The following is a 23,267-nucleotide window of genomic DNA, read 5'->3' on the forward strand; positions in this document are numbered from 1 at the left end:
AGCGCAAGAGACTGCCCAGATTTATTGATGATTTGGATTTGGATCATTAACAGTGCCTGATTGCATACTTTTAACAATTATTTTATTTCGTTATTTTTATTTATTTTACCAGTTAAGCCAACAGGAAAAAGGCCGAAGTGCACGTGTGTGGATGTGTGCACATGCGTGCATGTGTGTGTGAATGCGTGTGTGCGTGTGACTGTGTGCGCGTGTGTGTGTGTGTGTGTGTGTGTGAGAATGTGAGTGTGTGTACGCATAAGGTGTGTGTGTACGTGTGTGTGTGTGCACGTGAGCTTGTGCGTGTGTGTGCGTGTGTGTGTGAGCACGTGAGAATGTGTGTGTGTGTGTGTGTGTGCACGTCTGTGTGTGAGCACGTGAGTGTGTGTGCACGTGAGCGTGTGTGTGTGTGTGTGTGTGTGTGTGTGTGGGCGCTGCTCAGTTGTACTGACACACACAGGGCTATAGGAGCCCCAGGGCTGAGGTCACTGAGCGCAGGTCAGCTCCGCCTCACAGCTCACTCTACAGCTGCAGCTCCATTACACACGCACACACTACTGAGAGAATGGGCCAGCGTCCCACACACAGACTACACCGAGCATGGAGTGGTCCGCTCATATCCAGGTACGTTTTACACACAAAAACAACCGAATGCATTCTTTATATAAAGTGGACAAGAATTACACCATTTAAATGGATTATATTAGACTTTATTTAAAATGTATTTTATATCACACATTTTATAATAACATTTTAAAATTGTTATTAGTCTATGTAGCATATCATCAATATCAAATTCCTTTGGTCCTTCAATAAATAAAACTAAGATATTGTATAAACATTTTTTATTCTTTATACAGGTTTAGTACAATTCAAAACAAAATGTGTTGATCTTACTCTACTTTAACAGGAAACTGAACTGTAGAGAACTTGCCATTTCCTACAAAGGTAGATAGTGAGGAGATAAAAAATAAAATTTTAGGGAACGAAAAGCCGTTTTTATTTGGTTAAATCAGTCCAAGGTTTGCGATCTGAGCACTGGGCACTGAGAAGAACGCTTCATCGTTAGTACTGTTACTAAGGTTATAATCATTACGTTTTAGTTCCCTTCACTAAGATATTGGAGTCTCAATACATTTGTCCATCACAGGTTGAAAGTATTCTTCATTAAATGTCCGGCTGCATTAGCACTGTTAGAACACAAAAGAAACATCTGTACATCGGCCTTCGCGCTTCAGGGGCAAACTGACTCTTTAAGTTCGGAGAGAGAATTCCAACGGTTTAAAGATAAAATAAAGAACTGAATCCAGTGCAGCGAGGGCTGCAGTTTGGCTCCCAGGTCTCAGAATTGGACCGGGTCCGTTGGTTTTGTTCTAGCGTGCGGAACCGAACGTTGTGGTATCCCTTTCCCTCTGTTCTGAAAGGACCCATGTAGCACCGATCGTGAAGCCGGCCGTGGCCGCGGACCCGAGGGGACATTAGTGTTCTCTTTCCTGCGCGTCGCCAGGCCGACGCCTGCAAGCGGGGCTAGCGCAGCGTTAGCGGCAAATTAAAGTCCAACCCACCCCCCTGTGAACGCCGCGCGCGGGACCGTGGCGCCCGGCCGCTCTGCCCCGGCAGACCGCGCGGGGCAGAGGGGTCTCTCAGCGCTCCGTCCCTCTCAGTGGACAGCCACCCCGGAGCTGAAGCCCATTCACAGTATAGCCCCATCTAGCACCAGTGTTTGAGATTTCTGCCGTTTCAACTTTTTAACAACAACAGGAAAGAAGGAAAGCCTTGCTATTTAGTAAAAGTTGAATGAAGCCGAACGAAATAAAAAGAAAGACAAAAAGAAATATTTAAATGTGTACAGGTGCAACAAGCAATAAATAAGGATGAAAATGGGCCAGAATTGTTAAAAAGCAGGTGGAAAACTGCACAGCATATTTTACAAAATAAAAAAAATTGATTAGGCCGCACATCCACTTACACATATAAAACAATGGAATACATACAAGTGTCATGGTGTCACCAGGGGGCGCCATTCCCACAGGCCCCCGCTGTCCTGCCAGCGTCATGCTCGCACCCGTGAGCGCAGGTCCCGTGAGGACAGATGTGTGGGTGAGGCGTGAGCGCAGCCGTGTTCTGTCTGCATCCTCCAAATCCAGGGACGAGGCCGGGGAAGGGGCGGGAACGAGGGGCGGGGTCAGGAGGAGGAGGAGGAGGAGGAGGGGGCGGGGTGTGGGACGGGGGCGGGTTCCACTCAACCCCTTCCCTGGGGGATCCCAGCGTGTGGGCCGAGCGTCCGGGGCTCAGAAGGACTCGTCGTGCCCCAGGGAGAGGTCTCCTTTTGGGGTGGAGGCGCGGGACGAGCCCTTGTCCATGCTCTCCGAGCCCGAGCTCTGGTGCTGCTGTTCCGAGCCCGTGCTGGACGTGACGGTGGACGAGGACGTGGACGAGGTGCGCGTCTTCTCCTTAAAGTCTGTGATGATGACCGTCACGTTGCCCACGGTTATGGCCAGCTGCTGCGCGGTGCTCCGGTCGATGTTCTTCAGCTTGGGTCTGGGGCGGGGTGGGGTGGGGGTGAGAGGTGAGAGGGGCAGGGGGGCGGGGTGGGGGTGAGGGGGGCAGGGAGAGGGGGCAGGGGGGCAGGGAGGGGGGGTGGGGAGGAGCAGAGAGTTCTTTAAGCGCTCAGATAGCGAGGCCCTTATCTTACCCCACTGCTCTGCCCTGACACCAGCAGCCGTGTGTGCTGAGGACAGGGGGGGTCACTCCAGTTCACAAGCACAGATCTGCTCAGGGAGACGCCAATGCTGACTATCCTGCAGCTTCCCAGTGCGTGTTCAGCTCTTAACAGCAGTATTTAATGAGAACCACCGCTTACTACACAAAACAGCACTGCTGTCAATCATCCTGATAAATGTATACATCAGACCACCCTCTGTTTCTTCAATTTCCAGTCAAATCAGTCACTCATTGCCATTTTGTTTTTTTGTCCAGTGGCAGACAATAATGCATGAAACATATTTAACTGAAAATGACAGAATAGCCTCCACCACTACATGTACTATCAAATCTATCAGCCTTTGTCCTTTGTGCACCCTACCACCACTAAGCCTTCCATCCTTCCAATCAACAAACAAGCAACAGCTGTGTCCTCCCCACAAAGAATTGTTCCCAAAAGTGTCAATGACATTATGCTAGAACTATTTGCCTTCAAAAGTGACTTCAGAGTCCAGACGTCAACATCGCTGAATGTGTTTGGGATTACTCAGTTCGAGATGAGCAGAAAATGCAACCAACTTCTGAGAATGAACTGGAGGTGTTTACAAGAAGCATGGAAAAGTATCCCTGTATATTTCTTTAAAAAACTCAAAGAAAATCAAAGAATGGAAGCTGTTATAAAGGATGGACACACTAAAAACTCAATATTGCACACCAGTTGTGGTTTTAGAGTAGTTAAAACCACAGTTGTGGTTTTAGAGTAGTTTTGTGTTAAATATATTTTTGCTGCATCATGTTCTGAAACTAAAAAATAAATGACTTACACTTACTGGCTGTTTTCACTGGAAAGAAAATAAAAGAAAGGGTGGCCTCGGATCTTTATGCAGTACTGTATATAAAAAGTATATGCTTCAGAAAGGAAGAACAATGCAATCAAATTTGCTCCTATGGATGACTTCATAGGAACTATTGCCAGCATGAACACCTGCATCTTGCAGATTCAGAAAAAGAATGAATAACTGATTCCATCTGCCTTAAATGGTTGAGCAGTTGTAAGAAATAGGCAACAGAAATGGAACTGTCCACTTCACTGTTCTGCAAAAATAAAGGCATTTTAAAGCAGGGATAGTGATAATCACAATGACTCATGTTTATCTAGACACACTAAAGACAAAACAATCCATACTTTACCTCGAAATGTGGGAGTTGTTGGTCTTGATTGTTGAATTTGCTGACTGAATGCTGCCGGGTGGACTCTGATGAAAATCTGACTTGGGTCTACAAAGAAAAAGGAAACACATCTTTGTCCGAAACATTGAGTCCAGCCTACGGGTAGTCCACAGGTCCCAAGACGGGATCATGAGTATGTCCTCCAATGATCTGGACAAGCCTCACTTCTCTTGGGTTTTTCAGTGGATAAATGTAAAAAGGGCTTTATTGGATAGATGACAAAGGCATACAGGGATTCTGGCCGGACCATGGAGCAACACCGATACGTTTTAGTGAGGGAACAGGAACATTGAATTTCCACAGCAAATCAGTTGAAATGTCTCAAGAGGAACCTCCTACAGTACAGTGTCTTGGCTTTGAGCCACTAGATTTAGACAGAATACAGACAGAAGAGCACCCCCTACTGGTTTAGCACTTCTAGCGATGTTGTGTCTGAGCAACACCTCAGACACAGGGGCTTGTGCACGGGCTGTACTCACTTGGTCTTTTTGCTGCTGGGTTTTTTGGCGACTGGGTGGCTGATGTCTTTCTCTCTGTCCGGTTTCTCCTTTTCGGGCCTGTCCTTGTCGGGCTGCACCCCCTCTCCCTCGGGACGGCCCGGGTCGGGCCTCTCTCCGTCCGCGCGCTCCTTCTCCGGTCTCTCGGCCTTCTCCTTCTTTTCCTTTTTGAGGGGCGGGGGGGTGGCGTACTGCTGCGCCACCTGCTGGGCCACCAGCTGCGAGTTTATCCTGGGCTTCCTGTGGGGTCCAGTCAGGGAGGAGCGGTCAGTGAAGAGACCGCAAAGCGAGGAGACCAAACGCAAGCGCAGGACCGCTGGGCCCCAACGCTCTTCACCTGGCGGTGCCCAGCCAGTCGCCAGCAGCCGTTAGTCACGCCGGCCTGTTTGAGCTGCAATGCTATTATACGGGCTCTTTAATGAATGAAACTCATGATTCCACACCGGGACCTTTGCAGTATGTCACTCCCACTGACTCATCTGAAAACTACCAAGATAGCTGTGTTTGGAAGGGGCCAGACTGGGATCTCTCTCCCCCTCCCCAGATCCACACTAGGGACTTTAAAAACTGACGGCTGCAGGTACAACTATGGTGACCAGAAATAAATCTGTGCTCTCTTCTCTTTTGCTCTTTTCTGTGCTCACACATGTGCTCTCATGCGTGAACTGGACTTGCTCCCAGTAGCTCCAGTAGCCTGCTGATCTGCTATGGGGGAAACACTACTTTCACCACTTTTGGTACGTGTTTTCTTGTGTTTTGAGATAAAACTTGTTTTACAATAGATGATGACATCATACTTTCAATGATTTCAGAGCACTTTTTTCCAAAGACACTAGCTAATGAAATCTACTTTCCCATTCTTCCGAAGCCATGTCATCTGCACCTCAAAATGAATGTGGTGGTTGATTCCGAGGAATTGTTGTTTAGCGATGCTTTGATTTCTGCGGCTATGGCGTAAACACAGATTTATTTCCGGTCACTGCAGCTGACGAAGCTGAAAATCACCGCAGCACTACACAACACTGTGTTCAATTCCACTCATCTGTTCAGGAAACTCATCTGCTCAACAACTGGAAATTTTGAGAATTGGCCATGGGAGAAATCAAAGTGAAAACATCAGTGCTTTCAACACCAGTGTGATACATCTCACAGCAGACCAGTGAGAGGGTGAGTTTTTCCTGGAAAGGAGCAATGAGGCAAACTTTCTGAAGATTCAGTGCGGTCTGAGTGAAATGCCTCCTCAGGCTGGTGGCACTGCTCGCTTGTATTCGCGTGTGTGTCTGCGTGTTTGTGTGTCTGCGTGTGTGTGCGTGTTTGTCTGCATCAGCATGTGTGTGTGAAGGTCTCATGAATCAGCGGAGATTAAAAGGCTCTCTGAATAGGACACATCAAAGTCCTTTTCTTTGACAGTTAGTGCCATTATAAAAAGGTGAGGTCCCTGTTTTGCATTTGAAAGCCTGCAGGGAGCTTTGCTTCTCTTCATGCCTGCGTACCTGCCTCTCCCTGGCCTGCCTGCAGAGCTGATTAAGAGTTAAGGGATGTGGAGATCAGAGGGAGAAAGCGTCTGCTCCGCTCCGGCCTGCTCGTGTTTCTCCAGCGTAATGCTCAACATCTGGCAGCAGCTGCTGGAGAGAGGAGGCGAGGAGGCGAGCGCACGGTCCCGCCGGCCCTGCCAACAGCGCCCGCCGCGCAAATAATCACAGCCCGCCGTCTGCCAGCGCGCCGAGCGCCGCGCCAGGACACACCGCACACGCACGCGCCGAGCGAGCCCATTCACATACAGCACACACACACACACACACACACACTACCATGCACACAGGCACAGACACACACACAGACACGTACGCACACACACACATATACACACACATACACCACACACACGCACACACACACACACTCACGCATGCACGCGCACACACACACACACACACACACACACACACAGACACACACACACACAGACGCACGCACACACACAGACGCACGCACGCGCCGAGCGAGCCCATTCACATACAGCACACACACACACACACACACACACACACACAGACACGTACGCACGCACACACATATACACACACACAGACATGCGCACAGGCACAGACACACACACAGACACGTACGCACACACATATGCACACACGCATGCACGCACACACACACACACACACACATCCATACACGGAGACAGATGCACAGACACACACACGCACAACCACACACACGTGCATACAAACCCACACCGACGGAGACCGACGTGCACACACACACACACACACACACACACACACACACACACAATCAGCGTCCAAGGAAAGGGCTGTGATCAGACTGCCGGGCTGTGAGGAGATCCCCAGGCGACAAGCGCTTCGGAGAGCGCCAAACGCAGGAGTTTCTGCTGATTTAGTGGGAAACACGGCCACTTGTGAGAGCGTCTGCGAGAGCCTGCTCTAATTACACAACCTGAGGGACGCTCACTGTGAGTAAGTAAACATGCCCCTTCCCTAACCAGCAGGCTGAGGAGACAGCCAAGCTCAACAGCAAAGCAGCTTCTCTCTCATTCCACCACACACTCCAGTCCACTCACACGCACCAGGAAGCAACACTCCGCCCCGTACGCAGAACGGGACTGACACACAGGTGGAAGTGATGAGTGCCGATTAGTATGAGCGCCAGCTTCCACCGCGCTTCACAAACGCATAAGCAGAGCCACATAAACGCCACCCTGCCCGTGTGCTCCAGGGCTCCCTGGCGGCTCTGGCTGGTGATCACTGCTCTTGGCTTGGGGGCGGGTGCTCAGGCTGGTATCGCCGTGGAGACCGCGCGACTCCCGCCCGCTCGCTGCCTCCACTTGACTGATGGCTCGCAGACGGCGGAGATCCTCCCGCAGGAGCCCAGCCAATCGCGAGGCGATCAATCGGCTCATAATGGGCAATCATGTCACAGCGCCGGCTCGATGCGGCGATCGATGCGGCGTCTGCTCTGAGTGCCGATGAGGGCCGGAGCGGCCGCCTGGCCCCGCCCCGCCCGCCTGGCCCCGCCCACCTGGCCCCGCCCCGCCCGATGCTTGTCCTGTCCGCCGCCGGCGAGGGGACCTCCCGCGTACGGAGCCTTCCCTGCCAGATTGCCAGCACCACAGTCACTGCGCCGTTTACGCCACGCTTTCCGATTGGCCCGGCTGAACGGGAACGCCGTCTGAAGTGGAACTGAGAGCGCAGATCTAACGCTCGACAGGAAGCTGTCAAAGCTGCGTTTGAAGCTGCATCACAGGACCCGGGGCCTGCTCGGCCAAGACTGTGATGAAACCCCAATTTCATCTAATAAGCCGAGCGACAAATTACAACCTCTCTACAGAGAGGTGACCATCAACAACAAGATACAGAACCTTCCAGAAAAATCGACACACTTACATATCTGGAGTTTATATAACAGGAACATCTGAGACTAACGTTCCCGGTGACGTATCTTCAATAAATAAGCAAACTGGTGCATGAAATGTGAACGCAGCTTTAATATTATATACCCCTGATTGTGCGCTCTGTTTCCACACCCACATCTGTCACCCACATCAACAGCAGTGCGCTGAGAAACAGCCAGTGGTCCAAAACGTCACACCGCTGCCTTTTAATGTTGAAACAATGACATAAAAAGTACAACCCACAGCCGGTACGACCGCTGAACCAGAGGACTACAGAATCTCGCTCTTTAACCGCCGCAGTAAATCACAGCTGGGATGAAGCTCGGCAGTGCTCATCTGAAGCCTCGCAGCTTCCTGCCTGAAGCTGCTGGTGATAGGGTTCATGTCCAGAGCTGGGATGAAGCTCAGCAGTGCTCATCTGAAGCTTTACAGCTTCCTGGCTGAAGCTGCTGGTGATAGGGCGCATGTACGGAGCTGGGATGAAGCTCGGCAGTGCTCATCTGAAGCTTTACAGCTTCCTGGCTGAAGCTGCTGGTGATAGGGTTCATGTACAGAGCTGGGATGAAGCTCGGCAGTGCTCATCTGAAGCTTTACAGCTTCCTGGCTGAAGCTGCTGGTGATAGGGCGCATGTACGGAGCTGGGATGAAGCTCGGCAGTGCTCATCTGAAGCCTCACAGCTTCCTGGTTGAAGCTGCTGGTGATAGGGTTCATGTACAGAGCTGGGATGAAGCTCGGCTGAGCTCATCTGAAGCTTTACAGCTTCCTGGCTGAAGCTGCTGGTGATAGGGTGCATGTAGAGTTGGGATGAAGCTTGGCAGTGCTCATCTGAAGCTTTACAGCTTCCTGGCTGAAGCTGCTGGTGATAGGGTGCATGTACAGAGCTGGGATGAAGCTCGGCAGTGCTCATCTGAAGCCTCACAGCTTCCTGGCTGAAGCTGCTGGTGATAGGGCGCATGTACAGAGGAGGCGGGGCAGCTGGACACCAGTCTGCACTCCTCTTCCTCTGGGTCCTCTCTTTAAAACACATGACTGCTCTGTGCGATCGGGCCGCTGGCATTAGCCACACTGCGAGCGCTCATAATCTCATACTGGAGCCGCAGAGCATGCATCACAACAATGGGAACAGCAGTGAGACGAGTAGGATTACATCAGTGTTAAGCTGCAGCAGCTCTCAACACAGTCATTACAGTGGCTTACCGCTATGAAACACAAACCAACGGAACGAGGAACACAAGATTCCAAAATGCTGCGGCTAAATATAAAACACATCTCAAAACTTTGTTACGCATCTAAACCTCCAAATTCACTGATGAGATAGTCTGTTGGTGGACTTAAGTCAAAAACAAATTCCATATGGGATTTAACATTAAGCATATTTCCACTCTATGCTATGTTACTTAAGGTTTTAAAGTTTTTCAGTTAGGCATTCATCCAGTTGTGATGAGTGCCAAAAATGATGAAACAATTGAGGAATCCATCACAAAACAAAAACAGAGAAAAGGATTCCTGCTTTAGACACAAGAGACCAACCCAATCTCTTCAGACTGTGATGTGGACTTCCATACTGTTATCTGGTGTAGCCCGAAAAATGGAAATCGCAAACAAAAAAATCTCAACCTCCACAATTTACACGGGAGTCGAGGCGTTTAATCGATATTTTCAAGTGAACGCCGCGGATAGCTCCAGGGAAAGTCAGACCATTCACAAGTTCCTGAGGGGGTGGGGCATAGCCGCCAGCCACCGCCTGGGGGCATGGCATCATGCACAGGGAGCCGGGGCTGTAACTGAGGCTCTGCTGACTGATGCCTTCCTGTTATTGTAATGCTTACGGAGGGCAACTACTGCTGGTGGGAACCATAACGGATCACATTTTCATTTTAAAAAATGGCCTGAGCTCATGTTCTCATCTGCTCAAGGAGCTCCATTTGTAATCTGAAGAGGGGGACAGGATGACATTATCTGCAGATAAGGGGGAATGGGCCATTTCCTTACAGTGGAGAACTGCTGCGTGCAGGAACAATTCGGCTACTACAACATACAGCTCCTACCCTCTCCCCTGTAGTCCTAGCCGTACTTTAAAACAAGGCGCCCAACTGCACCGCAGACAATGGACGACTGAACAGATCTCCTGTCCCAGTACAAACAGCACTGACTGCTCTCAGTGGATTTACTACAGAGATCAGTGCCCCGTCCTGCCTGTGGATCATGTCATCCAGCGACAGCGCGCAGGGACGCCCGCGCGGCGTAGCGCCGGTAATCTGTCACGCCGTCCTGGCGTGCGTTAGCGCCGCCCGACCGCGGGGATTTGCAGGATAAGCGCTCAGAACCACGTGTGCGCGGGCCCTCCGAGGAGCGCGGCGCCGACTGCCGATTGGACGAGTGGGCGTGTCCGCCCGCCAGGCGGGTTGAGCTCTCTGCAGAGAGCAGCGGGGCTGGACAGGAAAGCGAGAGAGCGACGTGCCTGCGCCCGTGCCGGACCGGCAGGGAGGCGGAGCGCAGCGGCAGATGAAGAGGAAGGCGGCGGCGGCGGCGGCCGTACGTCAGCAGCGGTTTCGGGCTGGAGTGTAAATACTGGCGCACAATGGCACACCGCCGGGCTGTGGCTGACACGCCGGACCAGTTCATCAGAGACATTAAGCGTGCCGATCGTCCTTTATTATTGCTGCCAACAAGGATACTATTGAATCATGACCTAGGCTAGTTAACACAAAACAGAGAGCTAGCAAGGAGATGTTGGCCACTGTCACAAAAGACTCAGGTTTGTTCAAGAGCTCATAATTTTCCATTTCTTGAATGAAATCGGTCTTCAAGGATTTAGCACGGGCCAACACAACAAAAAGCACAGCCCCAGGTGCGTAAACAGGTCAGTGTCACACAGGGCAAGCCAGGACTGCAGGGTGTAATAATCACAGTCATAGCCACAGCAGCATTCTGCCTGTGACTATTACACACTGTGACTAATTTTCTCTGCAGTCCTGGCTGACCCCTCTGTGACACTGACCTGTTTACACACCTGGGGCTGCGGAGAAGCACTCACAGTCCTTCTTACCCCCCCCACCCACTCCCCAAAGCGGACAGCCCATTCTATGCATGCCCCTCCCCCATACAGGACAGCCCACCATACACAGGCTGCTCCCCCATAGAGGACAGCCCATCATATGCAGGCCCCTCCCCCAAAGCGGACAGCCCATTATACGCATGCCCCTCCCCCATACAGGACAGCCCACCATACACAGGCTGCTCCCCCATAGAGGACAGCCCATCATACACAGGCCCCTCCCCTATGGTGGACAGCCAATCATAAGCAGGCCCCTCCCCCATAGAGGACAGCCCATAATTTGCAGGCCCCTCCCCCATAGAGGACAGTCCATCATATACAGGCCCCTCCCCCACAGCAGACAGCACATCATACGCAGGCTCCTCCCCCACAGCGGACAGCCCGTCAAACGCAGGCCCCTCCCCCACAGTGGACAGCCCATCATACACAGGCTCCTCCCCCACAGCGGACAGCCCATCACACGCAGGCTCCTCCCCCATGGCAGACAGCCAGTCATAAGCAGTGCCCTTCACTTCCTCTCCTGCTTCCTGTGTTAGGCAGTAAGCGGCTGCCCCAGCTCTTCCAGCTTCAGCAACTTCAGCAGCAGCGGCCGCCACTGAGCGCGCTCAGATTACCTCCGCCCACGTGCTCCCGCAGAGTCCCGGGCCGGCGTTTGACCCGCGCCCCCTCGCTCCCCGCGGGGGATGCGCTGCTCAGCGCCGCGGACGGGGCGCGAAAGTCAATAAAGCAGCCGCCGCGCGGAGATGAATAAACAGACCCAGAAACGTGAGCCGGGGCCGCGGCCAGATGACACGGAAACAAAGCGCTTTTCCGATACGCCCCGCGACAAGACGGAGCGCTCCAGCCGAGGGCCCGCCGCGGGAAAGCCCTCGATTACCGGCCCTCGTGTTCTGGAGCGCGCTCAGGAGGACGGGCCATTACTCACGGGCCCCGGACTCCTCACACACGCCCCCGGACTCCTCACACACGCCCGCACTAACGAGAGACGGGCTCTCCCCGCGCCGGGCTAACGGCGCTTAGCCTTTCCGTTATCTGCGGGTCGTGTAGCGGTTCTTATTTACGATGTTTCCTTTAAAGCCGGTGAAAGTTGGCTGAGGAAGCGCGGGCGCGTCTCTGGAGCGGGGCTGGAGTGTGCGCCGGGAGGCGGAGGCGTTCATTGGCGGGATAGCGCCGAGCCGTGGCGTGGGCTCTGGGGAAGAGCCTGGCAGCCGCCAGCTGTGCCGTTCACGGCTGGGACTGAAACCCCGCCGCCCGCCAGCGCCGCGCAGAGCGTCCTCGGGGATCCCGCCATTCCGCTGGAGCGCGGCTCAGCGGCCCGCCACGCTCACCCTACCCCTTCACCCCCCCCCGCCCCCCCCCCCCGCCTGGGACTTAACACGCAGAGGAGAAGCCCTCACACAGCCCACTCCGCCAGGACCATGAGACAGGAAGCAGCTCCGCCCGTCTCCTGTCAGGTACAAACAGACATCCATTTGAGAAGAAAACAAAAAGGACGGGTGTCACCCTGCTCTCTGTCTGTCTCTCACTCTCTCTGTCTCTCACTCTCTCACTCAAATTGTCTCGCTCTTTCCGTCTCTCGCCCTCCCCATCTCTGTCCGTCTCTCACCCTCTCCATCTCTCGCTCTGTCCATCTCTCGCCCTCTCTGTCTCTTGCTCTGACCTTCAGCCTGTGCAGGCTCCCATCACTGCGCGGGACACTCACAGACTCAGGCGATTCTGAGCATGTGGGAATTCTGTCCATCCACAGAACGCCACACTCCTATGTGGAGAGTCTGTCGTGCTGTCCGTGATCTCCGGTGACCCTTCAGCAGTTCATTTCCCTGGCCCCTCCCAGGGGAGATGCTCCGTGGGGGGTGGGGGTGGACCCCCCCGAAGAAAATGATAAATGAGAAAACACACCTGCCGGGTTCCTTTACATGAAACAACCCAACGGCAACATGCACAATGCACAACACTGAGATCCACACAACTGTGAGCAGCAGTTTTACAGCTTCACACCTCCTAATCAAAACATAAGAGGTAGATTACATTTATGGTCCACCATGGCACTACCCCAAACCCTCCCCTGGTTACTCAAACACATCCCCCAATGAGCGCTTGTGCACATTCACATTATTTTCGCATACACACGCATGCACAAGTACACACACGCACGCGCAAGCACACACGCACACACAAGCATGCACACACACGCACGCACGCACAAACACACACACGCATGCATGCACAAGCACACACGCACGCACATGTGCGTACGCATACACACACATACGCGGAGGTGCACACACACACACAGAACAGACACACACGCAGCGCAAACACACACGCACACACACACACACACACACACACACACACAGCGCACACACACAGAACAGACGCACACACAGCCCGCACACACACACACAGTGTAAATCTCAGCGGAGTTTCTCGCCATCATCGCTCATCCTACCAAGCAGCCGCAAACAAGGTGCTGAAATATCCCTCCTCTCACGCTCAGTCCCTCCAGCGTAAAAGAGGAGACTCATTCAGATTCCAGTCTGTGCAGCACGCTCCCACTCCAGGGGGATGAGGACCTGTGAGTGCTCAACATCTGTGCAGGCCTGCGCAACATGCTCATATTCCACTTAGCAGCTGAGAACCACGCGCTGTGCAGCTCACAGATCGCAAAAGCTGTAGCTGTGTGACAGCGCCTTCCACGCTGAGCGTCCTCACTGCTAATCAGCATTGCATCCGCACGCGACAAAAGCTACCAGCGCCTGCATATGCTTTACATGTACCGCACACGTGAACACAATACACACCCTACATGCAAGAGTGATACCACACGTATACGCAGCGTGCGCCCTGCGCATGGAACAAGCAATGACATCCTGATGGTTGTTACAGTGTGTAAATGAGCAGCTCGTAATGAGGATTAGCGATTAGCCTGTTATTTAAAGATAATGCTCGTACTTGCTTGGATGGTTACTGAAGACGATCGTATCCCAGTGCAGTCATTTCAACCCTCGGCTTGCCCCATTATTTCAGGCTGCCGGCTGCCGCGCTGCGAGTCTGAGTGTGTGTGACTCAGTGTGTGTGTGTGCGTGAGAGCGCTGTGCTGCTCCTCTCTCAGGTAATGATGTGCTGCATTTTGCCCCCCCCCCCCCCAGGAGACGCGTGGCAGATCGAGTGTGAACCACAGCCGCCATCCATCACCCTGTCCAGCCACGCGCCTCTCTCCTCTTCCCCTCTCCCCTTAACTTCCCCCCTCCATCTCTCCGATTCCCCCTCTCCTCTTCCCCTCTCCCCTCAACTTCCTCCCTCCGTCTCTCCGATTCCCCCTCTCCTCTTCCCCTCTCTCCCCTCAACTTCCACCCTCCATCTCTCCGATTCCGCCTCTCTCCCCTCAACTTCCCCCCTCCGTCTCTCCGATTCCCCCTCTCCTCTTCCCCTTTCTCCCCTCAACTTCCACCCTCCATCTCTCCGATTCCCCCTCTCCTCTTCTCCTCTCTCCCCTCAACTTCCACCCTCCATCTCTCCGATTCCCCCTCTCCTCTTCCCCTCTCCCCTTAACTTCCACCCTCCATCTCTCCGATTCCCCCTCTCCTCTTCCCCTTTCTCCCCTCAACTTCCACCCTCCATCTCTCCGATTCCGCCTCTCTCCCCTCAACTTCCTCCCTCCATCTCTCCGATTCCCCCTCTCCTCTTCACTCGCTCTCCATCACTTTCTACCCTTCCTGCCTGATGTCAATCTGCGAAGGCTTTTCATCTCATCAAAAGTCTATTTAATCACCGCTTTGAGTGATGCCTTTCAAGGCAACAGCAGGATCTGTGCTAATGGTAACAGGAAGAGTGCAGAAAAGCCATCCATTAGGAGAGCTGTGGGTAAAGTTTTGATAGACGCTGTTAATGACGAATAAGCGGCAGAGTTTCCTGAAAGGGCTGCTGGGGTGAGGGAGGGTTCCAGGCACAAACGGAGTGCGTCAGTGCGTCACTTCTGCGTAATTATCACAGAGTCGGCGTTAATGCAGTTATGAAATTTCCCTGATAATGATGACTCCGCTCCAGCGGGTAAACTGGTGTGCTCATTACCGCTTTCACAGCTGTAAAGGGCTATTTTGACTTGCCAGGTTTCTGGGGGAGATGCTGCATTTTGTCACCGCGCCGTTACTCAGTAATTCTTCCATCCCGCTTTTCGTTGCTCTAACTGAAGCCGCGCTGCTGCCAGACCACACATACCAGATGAGTAACCGTAGCGACTGCAATACCATGACAACTGCAACCACCCCACCCTGCTTAATGCCATTAATCGCGTATGCATCACTCTAGCCTCTTTCACACATGGAACTCCCAGGTTAGGTTGTGGTTTTCCCCATTCACAGATAAATCATCTACACAGAAAAATTCAGTGATGAGCCTGTTCACACATTACATGACCGCTCTGGATGGCTTAGGCAAGGCAGGACGTCTACCCTCCAAAGCAAAGCACAACAAATACTAGCTAATGTTAGGTTATTTCATCTTTAAAGCAGCTAGATATTTCAGTGGCAGTCAGCTTCCTTGGAATACATTTTTTTTCTTCTAACACAGCCAATTTGGTAGCCAGCTGGCTAGCGAATACAATCTAGTTTGCCATTACGCTGTCTTGCGCTGCCTTGTTAACATAAACCAGTAGCCTAAGTTAACTCCTGAATCGGAAGTCCAGTAATGTTCTCCAAACTTCATAAAAGCTTTTATGTGAAACCTAGCCAATGTCATAAAACGTTTTAAGTAAAATATTTAACATTCACTGTTGCACATTTACCTGTGACCACCGAGCAATAGCCTACCTTCTCGTGTGAATCTAGCCAGCGAAAATGTAGATAATTCCTTGTTTGTTCGGTTCCGATATACATGAACACGGATTCCATCATTTCTATAAAAGTTTTGTAACACTGTTTACACATGAGGGCAGGTGCAAGACTTGGAGCACCACACTGAGGTGTTGATGCAGGAAATTTGAGTCAGTTAAATGCATGGAAAGATCAGGGGTCAGTCAGCTAATGGAGCAGAAGTGACATTTTCTTTAAGGTTTAAGCTTTACATATTTGCTTTATAAATGCCAGGCACATAAAATGGCCACACGGGCACAATTCCTCCCATTACTGAGGAGCCAGTGAACTGCATCTGCACTCCAAATCCCATATTAAATGCCACATCATCTCCCTGCATTTACCCTAAGATTCAAAAGGTGAACCAAGAGAAGAATAATCCATAGCAATCATTTCTGTTCACTGCATTAGCTGCCGTTAGTTAAAGTTTGCAGACTGCTCTGGTACGGCTGTTGTCTATCAGCCTTGAGAGCAGAAATGATCTCAAATGAGTGCACGCAGCTGTGCGATCCAGTTAACTGCTCATTCATAGCCACACAACCTTATCAGAGAGGCATGAATATTGAAAAATCATGCTAGTGTCAAGGAATTTAGCACGGGCTTCATGTCTTCATGCAAAGGTAAAGGTAGCCTCCGATGCAGACCAGCTTAACAAAGACGGCAGGAAGACCCCACGGAAAAGCCTCTGGCAGCCAGTGAGGAAACAGCAGGCATGGCCGTTGATAACCGTCACGGTTGTTCACCAGATCCAGCTGGGTGCATCTCCCTGTCACACCGTAAGACCGTAAGCATCGCGCAAACAGGAGTGAAGACAAAGCGCAGCGTAGGCTTAATTCAGTTACGCGTTTGTGGCCCACTCCAGCTCTGGCTCGGCGGCAGCATATAGCCTAGGCAGCAGCTAAGTCAGCCACACAGGGCACGGGGTGAAGCTACAGGTCGTGTGTAAAACGAGCCGCAGTCAAAGATTAAAGGGACACTGCACAGCCATCAACACTCCCCTTCATCTGGGGACACGTAAATGGTCTTAATGGACACATTCCATCAGCAGCACGTCTTTGAGACCCAGCCCATGTGAAAGCAGACACTGAACTGAGGTGTCGCGTTCTTTTGGCAGCCCTCTGGTTCTGCATGGTGAAAGCCCGGAGGCCTGTGGCCACAGCAATGCGAGGCATGCCTACCTGCCCCACTGCAGGGCTTCCCACGGGTGCTCAACATGAAGAGGTCTAATCACGTTCGGCTATGCGTTAACGACTCTGTCGCAGACGAAATGCATAAACCAGCTGTGAAATTCAGAGGTCTTCCGTGACCCACGCAGAGGGCGAGTAAAAAGGCAGGAAATTAGTGCCACGTGACCAACCCCATGGGACTGGGGGGGGGGGGGTGGTAAAAAAGATACACCATAGTATAGCAATATTTTCTTCTGCTATACGGTATTGCTACAGCAGTGCCATTAATGCTCAATGCGGAGGCAAAAAACCACCCTCCGCAGAGTGCATTAAAATCACGTAACCACGCGTCTTGTGTATTACCTCATTTTTAACATGGTAACTGGTTAAAAAAATTTATAAGAGCACTCACTTTCATTACACATGTTCAAAATTAGAGATCACCAGCAAGAGAGGAGCTGTTTCCCTGGCAATACATGAGGGTCAGACTAATGTCTGGAAAACAACCACTGCAATCCCGTAATAATACGGGAATAAAATAAAACAAGAATTTTCTTCTTTTTTGTCACTTCCTCCCAAATTCATCATGACTTAATGGACACAGCAACAGGAACACAATTCAGGAACTACCAAGGTTTCCTGTACGGATGGATCCTCAACTATTTTGTACAATGGAAAATGGCCATTATTTTACAATGAAAGCACCCCCTCCAACACAAAAACAAACACACACACATGCGCACAATGCGCACACACACGCCTCCTTGTTTGCGTTGTGGTCTCACTGTTGTTACCATAATAACAACAGAAGTCCCACAGTTAACTTGTTGAGAATTGCTTCCAGTATTGCTTCCAGTAAACGTGTATGTCTGGAGTGGTACACAGTGCTGTCCACAGAAGTGCACAACAGTGCAGGGCCAGTGAAACCAGCTGTACTGAGCTCTGGAGTGCTCAGCGGGTCATGTGCAAGAACACAAGCACAGGCTAACACAGGCAGCCATGGGCACAGTGTACTGAGCGACGACAACAGAAAGAGCAGCACTGCTTTTCTGAATCATCATTTGCCCTCAGAAAACAAAAAATAAACAGTAAGCAGCAATGAGAAACATAAATGAATTAACCGGTCTGAGATTTACTGCAATACTTATAAGAATCAAAACCTGTTTGCCAGTGAGGTTGTTATTAGCAGGTGTACCAAAACGATCAGGCCATAGCAAGTTAGCAAAGTCTAAATATGCCCACTCACTATGTAAGTCACCTATTTGCTGACTTACTGAGTGAGTGTAGTCAAAAAGAATACTTATATAAAACCAAAATTGACATGAATTTGGTCACTCTTAGACACCGATTGAATCAATTAAGTCATCAATAAAAGTCCTGCTATTAAGCATATGAGCTAGGAAGATCTTAAGATCTTAGACTGGTAGGCAGTTTTAAGGGCAACTGATCTTGCAATATAGCCTAATATTGAAGCACATGTACAAGTTATATGTCACACTTAAATGTGCTTTCTTTTCCATTTCCTTTAAGTAACCGGCAGAAATCATACAACTTCTATTGAAAGTACAGCATTTTTGATGATCCAAACTGATGGGTTGACAAATTTGAGAAATAACCCTTTAAACAGGCACTGATATCAATCTCAAGTACTCCAACAAAGGTCTAGTTAGCTACACCGAACCCACACAACCAAGCTAGGCTATAGAACATAAACCAATAAACAATACAATTAGTGAACCAAGCAGGTTACATGAGCCAACAGGCCCAGTTACAACATGGGAATGCAAGAAAAAAGGAGGAGGGGGAGGGGGAGGCTCATAAATGTGGATCATTTAGCTGAAAGCATGGCACTTCTGTATGCATGACTGGAATACATCAAACACAGAGGACAAGATAGCTAATTAGCGTTCATCATAATACGATTCTGCTTTCTTATACAAGAACAAAATTGCATTAATCAAAGACTTACCATTTATATCAAATGAGAATATAGCAACCACTTGAGAAGTGTCATGAAATTCCATTCACCATACTAAGAGAATGGGACGGTTGCCAACAGATTTTTGGTAAGGGGCTAAGATAATTGTCACTTCCTGGCATTACTGTAACTGACAACATTTCCCAATTCGGAGTTGAAAGCAATCAGCTGGTTTCTTAAGTAGGCCTACCAGAAGACAAACACTAAAGGAAGACGGCAAAACCAAAAACAACTAACAACTTTCAAAAGCGGTAAACTCCTCTGTGTTTCCCCCAGTGCAGTGTGCGTTAGTAAACACTCATTCGAAAACCACAACAGCAAAAGGTTAATTCGTGGGGCTTTCGGGAAGGATTACACAGTACTGATATTACTCAGTGACATTGCGTCACACAACAAATCAAAATTTTAAACTCTCCAGCTGTGTTTGTACACGTGGTTTTTTTTTTCTGGGGGGCGGGCGTTATTGTAATTGACATATCTGTGATTCTGCTCAGAGGAAGAACTGCATAAAAATGTATCATTTGGAAAGGTTATGTATGCCAATATCACAATCTCTTACAATGCTCTCAAACCAAATTGTGGTTTCTCTAGATCAAATGAAAAAAACATCTAGCCAATCAAGACCTGCTTTGTAGGCAAATCAGGTAAATCAGAAGAGACAATCATATTGCAGGAATACTACCCCTAAAACAGAAAAGTACTTCAACAATCTTTCCAAACTCAAAGAAATCCCCCACGTGCATGTTTTCACTGAAGAGGACAATTACATTATACACAGGGACTCTACTGCAGGAAGACGGTCTCAAACCAACGCCTCGTTAAAAAAATAAATAATAAAGAAATAAAATTGCAATTAAGAAAATGATTTGCAAAAAATAGGGGTGGATCCCTCGTTGTGGAAAAGTGGTCTACAATCAACAAGTGTGCCATTTAAAATATGAAATTTTTCATATTCATATATTTTGAATGGCAGGTAGCTCATTTATGTATTGGAAAGTGCTAGATGTGAATAATTCAAGGCAAAGAAAATCTGAACAGTTTGCAAAATTTAGACCCCATGTAGTCAAGGAAATACACAAATGAAATGCCTTAACTCAAATTTGAGCCACACCGCACTTAATTTGTGAAAAAAACTGACAATCCATACATGTTTTTTCTTCTGTTCTTTGTTTCACTCAGAATACCATCCTTTGCTTCATCTATTTAACACGTTCTCTGCTGCTCAGTTGTAGTGCTTGAGCGTTTCTTTGTGTGCAAGTGGCACTGAAAACAGTGAGTGCAACAGTAGTCAAGGAAACAAGTTCAATAATCGGCATCACTATTTGAAGTGGCCATGCATATGGCACATATAGTCAACTGATCAGAGTCAAGGGACGACGTGGTCTAGCCTCGTTTTTTCAATAGCAAAGAATGCTATTTTTGGTAGGAATTTGTATTAGGCTAGGTTTTGGAATGAAACATCGAATACCTTCATTTGAGCCAATAATACATATGAGCCTATATGACTTGCAAATTGAGTGCACATTCTAGCTGTACGTGGTACCCAATCGCAAAAATATAACATTAGAGATGCAAGCGTCGCTGCTGGACAGTGCGCTTGTTAAATTACCTCATAATAAAGAGATTTTACCCCATGAAAGCAAGATAGGATGGCGCTGGTTTACAAGCCATAATGTTACAGCTTAGCTATTGCATATATAAATTTAAAGGTCATTCGACAGCAAAGATGCGATTTTCGCATTACACCATATGTACTATATTGTTGTTAGCAGAACCCTGAAACAAAATGATCCCTACTCTGGGCAAATAAACGGCATTGAAATCTCTAGCTAACTCGCCAGTCAGCTTTATGGCATTGCGTCTAGCCACACCGGAGACGCAGTCGGCGAGTAACGCTGGCTAACGCAACGTTAGCTCACCGACTTGCTACCTGTAGAGATAATAAAATATTGCTGCCAAGCTTGACATCTCGTTAATTTGTACTACGGTCGTTGCTGACTTGATTATGCATAACACATCAGCAAGTCGGTTAGCAAGATAGCTACCAAGCTAAATGTCTGCAATCTCGTAAATCAACAAGTCATAATCTCACATTGCTTTAGTAAAGCTTACTGCGTTACCTAGCCAGAATCGTTAGCAACGTAGCTAGTTAGGTGACCAGCTGGTCAACATTAGCGAGAGCAAACTGCTGGGAAAAACAAGCATGCGGGAAAAAGACGCACAAACCATTTCCTAAAAGCGAAGTAAAAAGCCATACCTTGTCGATGTGCCCTTCCGCACATCACAGATGCTGCATTTGAAGGCTTCGGCACTGTTTCTGAAGGTGCAGACACTACAATCCCAAAAGCCGTCGTCTGCCGTGGGTTTGGCTTGTCTTTTTGGCCTTAAGAATTTAACAAAATAATGATCAAAACAGCGTTTACTGCATTCACACCTAATCATAGCCCCAGTAAAATACACATCGTGAATCCACAGAGATGAGCTGTCAGAGGAAAACATCGAATTAGCAAGACAGTCAAATTAGCTATGTAGCTAGCTGGCTAGCTATCTCGCGACCAAGCTGGCAAACCAATAGCTGGGTTTTCTCGGTTACCCTCACTAGGCTAGCTAAGCCACCTACCCATGTCCATTTAATAAAGACGTTCGTCGTCGAACGTCGAAAATGTCCATTCCACACTGGACTTTAATCGAGCTATTCTATGACCAAACTGCACTTCCGAAAAGAGCCAGGCGTATCCCCAGTAAATTTCCCTTTGTCTGAAAGTGAGTCGAGAGTAGAGAGAGAGCAAGGCAAGCCGCCATAGCTGCACTGTTCTAGCCCTGGCTAGAAACTGGAAAGGGAGAAACACTCCTCGAGAAAGCATCCGAATATCACCCCCAAAACGGCACGGAATCCTTCCATAATTTCCATTAATTGGCAAAAAACGTTCTGAGCTAGACGGGTTCCGTACCTGCTTGGGCTTTTCTTGTCGCCCATGATGAAAAATGTCTTCCAAAAGAAGAAAAAGGTTTCTGTAATTAATAGTAGACTAACTGTTACAGCTTGTGTGGAGGATCCAGATAGAACCGCTGCTAAAGCTGCCTGGCAAGCTCACATTCACTGACCGACTCGAGGCAGGGCAAGGCGACTGCGCACGTGACTCCAGTTGTCCTATCACCGCTCGCCTCGGTTTAAAAGTCTTGCTGAAATACAAAAGCGAAAACGGTAGGCTATCAAGTTATATGCCGAGCTGCTTGTATGACGGTAACATTAAGGAGACATTAAATAGCTAACATTACCTTTAACCAAGGAAAGAAAATATATAATAATAAATTCCAGTTCTGGTCCGGTGTCATAATTTCGTTGAGACGATCTGCTTGCCAACAAGCAACAGATTATTCAATGCAGTCTCACATATTAATCGGGATGGGAGTGAGGTCATTTTGGGACACGCGGCTGAACATTTCCTAAATTTGTCGTTAACTTTTATACCAGAAAGAAACACGTTAGAATAAAGCAACGATCCCATAACATGTATTCCGTTTCAACTCTAAACAATACATCTCAATTGATGAGGGTCATTTTCAGCACCGACGTCCAAGACACGGATTTTATTTGCCTGTCATCGGCGCATTCCTCATTCACCTGGACGGTGCATGACAAACGAAGAGAAAAAAACACAGTAGCCTATTGACAGCCATAGTCCCCGAGGTAGACCTATAATAACGCGAGCCAATTATATAGTTAATAGTGAGCTCATAAACTAGTCATTCACGTATTAGTCTACATGGAATGCTTGCATACTTGGCTGAGTGAAGCCTATGGCTTTAAAGTGAAGCATCTCTTAATCTGTTATGATCTACTGTATGCCCTGTGTATGTATGCAATGTCTTTAGAAAGCACAACGATGTATATACTGTATGAATCACATCACTATTATTACAGTGTGCTGTAGGACATTGCACTGAAACACATAGGAGCGGGGTGCCCTCATACACCATACATGTTTTGTTTTTGTTTTTTTCACGAACGGCACCTTGTTACTTAAGAAGTACAACCCATTGGGGCTTTTGCTGAAAATGCAATGTAATACAAATTGATTGTTTTTTTTTTCTGTTTCAACCATGATTCAGACAAACATTAAAAAATTTAACCAGAGAAACAATTCACAATTACTGCAAATATTTAATATGTAATTACAAATGTGCATAATTATTTAAAAAAAAAAATACTGATGACATTTTGAAATTAAAATATCTAAAAAGCAAAACTGCATGCTAAATTAACAGTTAAGTAAGCAGTTCCTTTGATATTTGATTAATTTATTCATTTATTTTGGAATTTTATAGTGTACTCTTTGCTTTATCTTTTATCCTACAT

The 23,267-nt window shown here is 48.9% G+C and overlaps 1 protein-coding gene across 1 annotated transcript; it reads right to left on the minus strand.

Annotated features, from left to right (window-relative positions):
* Window positions 1–691: 691 nt before the first annotated feature.
* On the minus strand, window positions 692–22,038 carry rybpb (RING1 and YY1 binding protein b). The gene is made up of 5 exons (XM_035389048.1): window positions 21,859–22,038; window positions 21,165–21,290; window positions 4,410–4,667; window positions 3,892–3,978; window positions 692–2,538 (listed from the first exon to the last, which is right to left on the minus strand). The coding sequence occupies exons 1-5, from the start codon at window positions 21,882–21,884 to the stop codon at window positions 2,289–2,291; spliced, it is 747 nt and encodes a 248-aa protein (XP_035244939.1). The 5' UTR covers window positions 21,885–22,038; the 3' UTR covers window positions 692–2,288.
* Window positions 22,039–23,267: the final 1,229 nt, after the last annotated feature.

This window comes from Anguilla anguilla, chromosome 13 (assembly GCF_013347855.1).
Source record: "Anguilla anguilla isolate fAngAng1 chromosome 13, fAngAng1.pri, whole genome shotgun sequence".
NCBI classification, from domain to species: domain Eukaryota; kingdom Metazoa; phylum Chordata; class Actinopteri; order Anguilliformes; family Anguillidae; genus Anguilla; species Anguilla anguilla.